The sequence below is a fragment of the Enhydra lutris genome, unplaced genomic scaffold (genome assembly GCF_002288905.1).
Source record: "Enhydra lutris kenyoni isolate GAN:26980312 unplaced genomic scaffold, ASM228890v2 scaffoldscaffold50, whole genome shotgun sequence".
Classification (NCBI taxonomy): Eukaryota; Metazoa; Chordata; class Mammalia; order Carnivora; family Mustelidae; genus Enhydra; species Enhydra lutris.
Window position 1 is genome coordinate 8,273,986 of NW_019154134.1, and position 10,523 is coordinate 8,284,508.

General features: G+C 37.6%; 1 protein-coding gene across 2 annotated transcripts; it reads right to left on the bottom strand.

The window, feature by feature from the left end:
- Positions 1-8,852: 8,852 nt before the first annotated feature.
- Positions 8,853-9,983, bottom strand: LOC111156956 (actin, beta like 2). 2 transcript variants are annotated; one of them, XM_022518132.1, is made up of 2 exons: positions 9,855-9,983; positions 8,853-9,728 (listed from the first exon to the last, which is right to left on the bottom strand). In XM_022518132.1, exons 1-2 carry the CDS (start codon positions 9,981-9,983, stop codon positions 8,853-8,855), a joined length of 1,005 nt encoding a protein of 334 aa, XP_022373840.1. The 2 variants fall into 2 exon arrangements, with proteins under 2 accessions (XP_022373840.1, XP_022373839.1); XM_022518131.1 differs by having other exon boundaries at positions 8,853-9,983.
- Positions 9,984-10,523: the final 540 nt, after the last annotated feature.

Consider the following 10,523-nt stretch of genomic DNA (forward strand, 5'->3'; position numbering starts at 1 on the left):
ATCTGTTGTTTAAATTCAAGCCGATCATGAAGGGTTGAGTTATTTCTTAGTTTTATTAGATTTGACTTTTTTTAGTGGGTAGTCCTTTTAGCCTTTCTAGGAAGATTCTACAGAAGAGTGCTTATTTATACCATTTTTCTTTATTTTTTGAAATAAATACAGCTAAATATGTTATACCTCATTTTATTGGTGTTGGCAATATATAATTTGGTCAATTTATGAAATAAATAAACAAAGACCTAGTGGAAATACTGGAAATTTTCCTTTGGAAGAAGATGAATCCTTTGGGTCATCTCTACTCTTAAGTCTTGTTAGAGTTATATTAAGTTACTCAACCATATTCCCTGGAATGGCCTGATATTTCATCACATTTTATAACATGTGTTTCCTTTCTAAAGCTGTAAGCCTTAATATTGCTGGGACTGGAAATAAAAATTTCAAATGTCAAAAATTTCTCACACTGTATTTTCAAAGAGAACAGACTTTACCGATGTGAGTGGTTGATGCTTTAAAAGTTCCAAGCAAATGTTCACTTTTAACTGAAATTCTATTCCATCTGCCCAGTGAATCCATGCGAAGCATGTCACCTTCACTCCACAGTCATTCTTCCCTGGGTGTAGGTCCTTATCTAAAAACTCAGGAAATGTGCCACACTGAACAATACATCAGATAGGAATTGTTTAGTGATGCTGTAGGTTCCATGCCAAGGGCTTGGGGAAGGGTGCATTCTCTAGGTTTTCTAGAGGAATATAATTGGGGAGAAGATATGATCAGTCTACTCTGTTATTCCTATCTTGCAAAATCTTTTGATTCCTACCTCTGTATTGCAGTATGGGAATTTCTGGGATCTCAACTTCAGCTAATTGGGTCCACCACTTAGTCTGTGCTTCCATCAATTATTGTGGCCACAGCTGCAATAGTTGCATCACCACCCAACTATTAAAGCTATCACATTAAATCAAGTACACTTACTAAAAGAACTCATAAGTAGACCTTCAACCTGATGTAAAACTATGTTTTTCCTCTCCTTAGCATGGCACTGTTTATGTCAGATTTTTCTCTTTGCAAAGAGTAGAGCACCCTTTGTACACAGATTTCCAAGATTTTTCTCTAAAGAGACTAGCAAAGTCCTACAATTCCTTTTTCTTGTGTGTAAACCTTTTCCTAGATTTTTGACTTTAGACGTGAGCACCCTCAGTCATGTTGGCCTCTGGCTTTAGGTCTAGAAATAGTAGAAGTGACTATGGTGTGGGACAAGAGAACTGGTGTACTGGTTGTTGTGTGTTTGCTCCTTCCTATCCATTCTTTATCCTCCCTGTCTTGCTGCTTGCTTTCATAGGCTAACCTCTAAGGATTACATCACCTAGCCTCCCTTGACCTCTGGCTTTTTGTTGGTTTAAATCAGTGGGAGACAGAGGGCCCTGGGGAGTAAAGAGGACAAGAGTTCAGAGTTTTTATTTTCCCTAATATTTCTTCTTTTGCCAGAGACTGTATTCTTCTATAACCATAGTTCCTATTGCGTGTTCCTCTTGTCTGACAGCTCTCACTGTGTTCTGGTCACATCTCTCCCTTTCCTTGCTCCTTTGGTCTTATTGATAAATGATGGTTTCCTCCTGGTGCTAGCATTAGTTGCCTCATCATACTTAATTTTTCCATAATCCTTCCCAGACATCTGTAAATAGTTTTAGATTAAATTCTCTTCAGTTGAAATCCTTTGGGTATTCTATATGTTACCTACAAGAATCCTAACTGATAAAATTAACTTTTCCTTTCCAGCTACCTCCATCAGTTAAGGCTGTTTCATTCATGTCTGAGCAATCTCATGATAAAGGACTCATTGGGTGAGGGAAAGGGGTTGCTTTGCTACAATGGGGTGTACAACTTAGGCCCTCTAAGTTCTCAAATCCTAAAAACTCTACTCCCTTTGTTGAGGTCCCATTCTTTTCCATTATTGCTCAAATTTAACTCGAAAGGTCTACTGAATGTATGAATTCAATCATTTGAAGTTTGTTTGTTAGGTACCTCTGTCTTATGTCTCTAAGAGATAGGAGATTTTTTTTTTTTAGCTTAGTTAGTGCTTTGATATATCTATCTAGTGATTTGAGTTTGTAGTTCTTTCTTTTAAACTGGCCAGAGCCAACAGAAGCAGCCATTCACTTATCCATGCAGAATTACTCATATATTTTATATTGTTCCATGACAGGAAAAGCCTGGTCCCCCACAGCCTTGTCTTCAAAAAGCACTACATTTTAAGTGATTCCAGGGGATATTTTACTGAACTATTTCTCCATGTTTGCCATGAGCTACAAGATTCCCTTTACTAAACACTAATGGGATTCTTACTGCCTTCGGCTTAAGATCAGGCCAGATGATCAGTCCTAATTTGCCCATTTCTTTAAGGGGTTATAACCTGCAATTCCATTTCCAGGTATCAAAATATGTTTCAATCAACATGCTTGATTTCAAGTAAGAGAAATTGATGTTAGATAGCTTCAGCCAGGAAAGGCATTTTTGAAGGATGATGAGATAACAGATTCCATTCCTGGAAAATGGACAGAAACTGAAAGTTTAGAGAATAAGAAAATTAGCTGTAGTCATGGCAAAGTAATAGCCTGTTTAGGATTCTTACCATGGGACCTTCCACAGCCACTGATGGTTTCCATATGACACTGATGCTGTGAATAATTTCTTAAGAGTTCTTGCATTTTTGGGTTCCTTTCTCATGTTCCAACTGTCAAAATCTCAGGATGGACCTCTCTGATAGACAACTTAGGCTATAGGTGCTAATGAATGGTTATGAACCTGGGCCTTGCCTCTCATCAGTATTCACACAAAAGGGAATTCTTGCTAAATTAAAAGGAGTATTCATTTGGGGGTTAGCTAAAAATCAAGACAAAAACCAAATAAAACAATCACCGCCTATTGTACCTAGCCTGTGTACCTGACTTTGTGAGTGGTCAGAGTCCCTTTGTGGGGCCCATGTATGAAGAGTGGTCAAATATTGGAAGTCAATACTTCCATATTGAAAGTAGTCACAACTCAAATTGGGGATAGTTTAAACTTTGTGATGGGAGTCATTCGTTTATAATCTCAACTCCTTCTCTTCCTTTCTTCCTTTTTCCTACTATGCCAATTGTTGCAAAGGTTTGTTGATTCATATTTCACACTACCATAGTGTTTTATGATTTATAATTTTGTTTTTTATTGTTTGTAATTTTGGCTAATTAGAAAAAAAATCACTAAGTGACATACCTAGTATGAAACATTAATAAAGCAGCACCAAGACCAGGTAAAGGGGAAGAATGGTCTTTTAATTGTTATTTTATTATTTCCTTCTGTTTCATCGATATAATTTTTTCTACTCCAAATTTTGTTTCCCCAGAGTCCATAAAAATTTAAAAATTGTATGTTTTGTATTTGTTTTTGTTGCAGATAATTTCTTCCATTTTGATAAAATTGGCTAATCAGCCAAGGATGTGATATTTTGATTCTCATCATTGACTTAATGCCATTTTTATAATAAATAGGGGCATGTTCTATATTTCTTCTAGCATTTCACCAACTTATTATCTAAACATTGTAGATTTCACATACAATAAACTGCTAAATCACTCTGGTAACTGGAGATTTATAAAAAGATGATATTTCCATGGAAACCTTCCATTTATGAACCATACACACTGTGGATTGTTCTAGAAGATCCCAGCATTCCCACTGGTAAACATAACTTTGTCTTCACTGGTGAGGTCTGCTTTTCCTTCATTATCCAGAAATAGAAAAAATAACATTGAGTAACTACTATTTCTCAGTTAAAAGAAGAAAGAATGATATCTGGGGACATTCTGAATGGGTCATGAAGAACACGTAGGAGCCATGGAGTTAAAAATACCACATTAGGGTCTGGCATTTTCTGTCCACCCCAACCTATAAAATAGCTAGGAAAGACTTCTCTTACTGTAACACACTCATGAAGGGGATATGAGCAAGAATTTTAATCTCTCTTGCTGGGTCTGGGTATGTTCTCTTTCATTCACCGGACACTGTCTCACATGGTATGTGTATAGTTAGAAAGGCCTCATTCCTAGTTCCAGAGAGTACAACTTGGCTTTTGACTTACATGTTGTCAAATAGCCAATTAAATAAGATTTTTATTTTTCAAGTGGTGTTAGGGTGTTGTCTAGATAAAATATCTGTCATCATCTCATACAGGCACATCTGTTGACTGGATTTAACTGAACCCAAAAATTATAAGGTTGTTAGGACAGCAGATTTGGAATGGGATGAAAAACAAGGCAGGCCACTCATGGAGGCTCTGTAGTCTTTATTACTTATGGTGTTAACTTTAAAAAAATGACAGCTATAGTTCTGACAGGTCCTTTCATATTTAAAAAGGAAGTCTAAAAGTATCAATTAATTTTAATGAGCAGTCTCTCTACTGATATGTGTGTATATATACATATCCCTAAAGACATTCCAGCTGTACTTATTAACATCTGGAAGCAGTACTGGGCAAACCACATGCTTAGCTTCTAATTTCAAAAAGCATTTTTTTACAGGAATCTTTTGTAAATTCTGGAAAGGGCCTGTGAATAGTTACCAGAAAAGCATTTCAATATATTAGAGTGTTTGAGTTATTAGGGAGTCAGATGCCTAAACTCAACTCTGGAGCAATTTGGAGCTTAGGAAATGAGAAAAAATATTAACAAGAATGCAAGTAGATTAGAAGAGCTGAATATACTGTTAAACTCACTGAAGGGCTTCCTTCTCTCCTTCTTTCCTTCCCTTCCTCCTTCCTTTTCTCTTTCCTTCCTTCCCTTTCCCTTACCTCCCTTCCTGTCCCCTCCCTCCCTCCTTTCCTTCCTCCCTACCTTCCTTCCCTCTCTCTCTTGTTTTTGGCGGGGGGCCTAAAATAACAGCAGCTATATATCTAGCACACACTCCAAAAGATAAGGTTAACTAATGCTTTGGCTAATTAGAAGAATGGGAAACTTTTATTGACAAGCAAAAAATATAAAAATACTGATCTCCATAATGAGAAGTATGGGAGAAGTGGATGGGAAAGGAAAAAGAGAAGAGAAAGAAAAGATAAAGAGAAAATATGCCTCACAGGAAAGACAACACTAATAAAAGTGGCAGACACTAGCCCACAAAGACCTGAGACTGGGGTGATAAGAAACAGATAAGGTAGAACTGTGTTGTTAACAATGAATCCGAATCCATGAATTCACTAGTTTATTCATTCCAACCATATTTATTGAGTTACTACTATTCTGGGTACTAGGAAAATCCTAGAAGCTTCAAGGGTAGATAAATACAGTCCCTGTCCCTATCCTCCAGGGGTTTATTGACAGATAAGCGTGAGAGAGTGTGGATACATGTTACAGCGGTGATGCCAATGCATGAAAATGATACAGTGGGAGTGCAAAGGAGTAACTTGTCAATTTTCTTCTCTCTCTCTTTCTTCTCTCTCTCTCTCTCTTCCTTCCTTTCTTACTCCCTCCCTTCCTTCTCCTCCTCCTCCTCCACCTCCTCCTTCTCCTTTTCCTTTTCTTCTGGCAAAAGAGGGAGGGAAGACTAGAAAAGGCTCTGTAGAAGAGGTGACGCTTGAATTGAGCCTTAAAGATAAGTACTTTATAGTTTCTGGCATAATCCAATGGAAACATTCAAAATAAAAATTAATCACCTACCAGCCAGTGATCATAATGGTGTCAGAGCCATCTAAGACGAGTGTTTATGTTTAGTACAACTCAGATGTTCTTTAAGACTTAACTCAGTGACTCCTTCAACTTGGTGAACCACTCTTTGATCATCTGGCTTCAACTGTCCATATTTGAATTATCATAGTACTTAGTACCTTGGACTGAATTTAGACTAGGAGCCGGCCTGAGACCATATGATTTTCCACTGCACATATTTTCCCCCCACTACTGAATTGTTAATTACCCAAGGTTCTTGAAACATGTTTCTAGTAAAGTATGGCATATGACGTTGAATTTATAGTTACAAAATGAGTGAATAAATGTGGTAATGCCCTCACCTCAACTCAAAGAATTATTCTTTGATTATCTGAAACACGTAATACTCATGTCTAACCCCTTCTGTAAATTCTCAGAATTGTGAATGTAAGGCTCATCCTGTATTCTAGTATGGCTTTATTCCACTACTGGAAAATAAGTACATCTGAAAGTTAAGGAAGAGTAGTGTCGATATTGACTTAGGATCATATATACTTTCAGAAAAATGTTGTCTATGACTAAGAAGTCATCGTTTTATTTTATTTTATATTTTATTTTGCGGGAGGTGGGGATTGTGGTGCAACTCTGGCCCTAGACTGCTATTCAGAGTGGCTCATGGAGGGAGAGTGGGGATCACAATGGTGTGAAATTCATTTGTGAAGATTACCTCCATGTTGTCCCATCTGGTGAACTGCTGGTGGAAAAAAAGTCAGTTTATTACCTAAATAGAGAGCATTGACTCTATAATATGAAGTTGTGAGATGGAATGTGGCTTCATTAAATTAATCCATTAGCCAGTCAATGTTGATAAACAGGAGAATATCCAAAGACCCTAGGTTTAAATTTTTGTTTGCATTATAGAATTCATATTTTCATCTGGTGGTTCAGGGCTCAATAGTTTCTCTTGAAAGTTCACCTTACCTGTTCCATAAATTTTCTATGTGTGCTAAGGTATGTTTTTTCTGGTAATTGGGAATGTAGGTCAGAGTGTTTGTGAGAACTACTCTGCAAATGTAAAGTGTTGCACTGTATAAATATTATGATAGATATTATTATTGTTATTACCTCTGCCTACTAATTACCTGAAGACTAGTTCATCCACCAAAACCCAACTTTTTAATTGAGATTATGAGGGATTTATAACCCTATCTGACTAGCCATCTTTTTTTTTAAATTGCCTTTTAATGTTTACATGGTCAAAAGTACCAGGTGCAAAATTATAACATACAGATGAATAGGTCACACATATAAAAAGTGATCCTCTCTGGATTGTTCTACATTTCTTTAGGAAGAATTGAGGGGAAATAACAGGACATGTAAGTATGAAGAAATTTTAATTTATTTAAAATTAATTGAAGGAGAAAATAAAATCCAAGTTTTATAAAATAAGGTGCCTTTGGAGATTAATTTTGGTTAAAAGCATTTTTAAAAATTTTGTTGTCAGAGTAAGGAAATAAGGAACAAGTAAATTCTTTCAAAAGTTTTGTCATAAGCAAAAAATTCTTACAGATTCCAACTTAGACTTTTAAAATACAAGAATAAGCTTCCCAACTAAAAGGAAAAAAAGAAATTATTCTTTCCTGAGAATGTGATGATGCCTTAGTAAGCAATGCTCAAATATATTTTAATTTTTCAGAAAAAAAACCTGAGAGATATAAATAACTCTGTTATTCAGATAATCAGAAATCACAGAATAGATTGAAATAAACATACTGGTCCTTAAAATTTGTTGAAAATCATCATTGGGTTCATTAAAAATTTTTAGAGATTGTAGGAAGATACACTATTTTCCAGATACACATTTTCCAAGATGTCAGTATTTTAGAGACACTCTGCATGAAGAAGTATTTCTAGTTACTGGGCATAATAAAGCAGAATTATTCTAATCTTCCTAGAATAAAATTGGAATTACTATGCTGGTGTTAGAATTTATAATTTAGTAAGAAGCTATAACTATACTTTCCCATAGTGAAATCCTTGATTAGGGAAATACCAAATTATGGACTACAGAAATTACTCAATATGTGTTACGTTAAGAAATGGAAATAAAATTTTCTTTATCAAACGGTAGCATGATGACATTAACTTGATATTACATTTCTATTTTTTACTTATTTATTTTAAAGATTTTATTTATTTAGAAAGTGAGAGAGAGGGTACGTGTGTGTGAGTGCGGGAGGAGCAGAGGGAGATGGAGAGAGAGATTCTCCAGCAGACTTGTTGCGGGACTCAACCTCATGACTGAGTTCATGACCTGAGCCAAAATCAAGAGTTGGATGCTTATCTGACTGAGCCACCCAGGTACCCCAATATTTCTATTTTAAAAGTTAGGCATTATCTCTAGTTTTGCTGTTTTACAAATAGAATGAAATTCAATAAATTAGACATTAAAATATGTGTTTCACAAGCAGAACTTCACTCTGAGCTGAAAATTTAGTTGATTTATAAACAACATTAATGGAATATTGACTGTTTCATTATGCTTATTTAATAAGGGAAACAAAATATGTAGCTACTGAAACAGTGACTGTTGGGGAGTTAAAAAATGTCCATTAGCTATTTAGACAGCCAATTTATCATTGTCTTTTAAGATACAATATTTTATTTCCTGGGTACTTATGTATACATGGATATTATTGACACATATAATTCATAATCTCTGTTATACAAAGGAGAAAAACAAAACAAAAAATACTAACTAATAAGACATGTTTGCTAACATACACATTTTTATAGGGTTAGATGGTTTACTGTTAAATAGTTAAAGCATGAACTAGTTTTTAAAGCTTGGAAATGCTAGTTATCCATTCTGAAAGGACGTTTCTTCTGATTTTACTCCTGGTCACTAATTTTCATTAAAGCAGGACAACATATCTTTGAATTCTATAGGTGAAGAAAATAGAATATGGTATCAGAATTCTCCTTAAGTTGATAAAGGTGAGGATGTGGTTAGCTGGGCAGGAGCCCACAGTACTCTAATGGAGATCAGTTTACTGGTTCTACACTATTAAGAGCACAGTATTTACCTTGACTCAATGGTAAGTGGATAAAAGCAGTACCATCACTATGACCTAGAAAAGGAAAAAAAAAATGTAAACCTATTAGCAGGAAAACTATTCAGAAACATTTTCTATGAACTATGGGAGGACCAGCCTCATCATATTCCTGCTTACTGATCCACATCTGCTGGAATGTAGACAGGCTGGCCAGAATGGAGCCCCCAATCCAAACGGAATACTTCCTCTCTGGGGGAGCTATAATCTTGATTTTCATGGTGCTAGGTGCCAGGGTTATGATTTCCTTCTGCATCCGGTCAGCAATGCCAGGGTACATGGTGCTGCCTCCAGACAACACGATGTTGGCATATAGATCCTTGCGAATATCCACATCGCACTTCATGATAGAGTTGAAAGTTGTCTCATGGATCCCACTTGACTCAATGCCCAGGAAGGAAGGCTGGAAAATGGATTCAGGACATCGAAAGCGTTCATTACCAATGGTGATGACTTGCCCATCAGGAAGCTCATAGCTCCTTTCAAGTGAGGAGGATGCAGCAGCACTGACCATCTCTTGCTCAAAGTCCAGGGCCACATAGCACAGCTTCTCTTTGACATCACGAACAATCTCCCGCTCGGCTGTGGTGGTGAAGTTGTAGCCTCGTTCTGTCAGAATCTTCATGAGATAGTCAGTCAGGTCTCTGCCAGCCAGATCCAGGCGTAGAATGGCATGAGGCAGAGCATAACCTTCATAGATGGGCACAGTATGAGTAACCCCATCCCCAGAATCCATTACGATGCCTGTGGTCCGCCCGGAGGCATAGAGGGAGAGCACAGCCTGGATAGCCACATACATGGCCGGTGTATTGAAGGCCTCAAACATGATCTGAGTCATCTTTTCCCGGTTGATCTTGGGGTTGAGAGGAGCCTCGGTGAGGAGGATAGGATGCTCATCTGGTGCCACACGGAGTTCGTTGTAGAAAGTGTGGTGCCAGATCTTCTCCATGTCATCCCAGTTGGTGACCACTCCATGTTCAATTGGATACTTAAGAGTCAGGATGCCTCTCTTGCTCTGAGCCTCATCTCCCACGTAGCAGTCCTTCTGTCCCATGCCAACCATGACCCCCTGATGCCGGGGACGTCCTACCATGGAGGGGAACACAGCCCGGGGGGCATCATCACCACCAAAACCTGCCTTGCACATCCCTGACCCATTATCTACCACCAAGGCAGACAGCTCATCATCAGTCATGGTGCTGGATGGAATCTTCCAGACAGGTGAACAGAAGTTAAATGTAGAGTAAATAGCAGATAACAGGGTCAACGGAGAGAATGAACAGGTTGAAACACTAGAGCTGCCTTCAGAGAGGGGATTCTGTGCTGTGATGACAGGTATTTAAAGGTACACACTGGCCCCACCCATGTCCAGTCCCACCAGTTCCCAGCATTTCTGGGTGGAGCTGCCTTTGAGGTATTAATAATGATGATGATGATTATATAAATCATTAGTAGGCCTTCCTTTATAAAGAGAAAATTGGCTACCAAATGGTCAAATCTGAGGTTACTGTAATTAGACAACCCACACACAGGTTGTCAGCATGCATTGGCTCGGTCTCTACATGACGATGCTGCTGCAATGGGGGATGTCCAAGCAAGATGAAAGAAAACTAGTGTGAGGTATGGGAACACTGCTGGGAGGACCACTCCCTCCTCACTTTACCCTCTGGGTCCATTTTCTCCACACTAGCTTTACTTATCATTCTTAATATATTGTTTTGATGAAAAGCCCAAT

What these genes read in the sequence shown, in the direction of transcription:
- LOC111156956 (XM_022518131.1), bottom strand. Translation starts at nt 9,983, where the DNA reads ATGACTGATGATGAGCTGTCTGCCTTGGTGGTAGATAATGGGTCAGGG.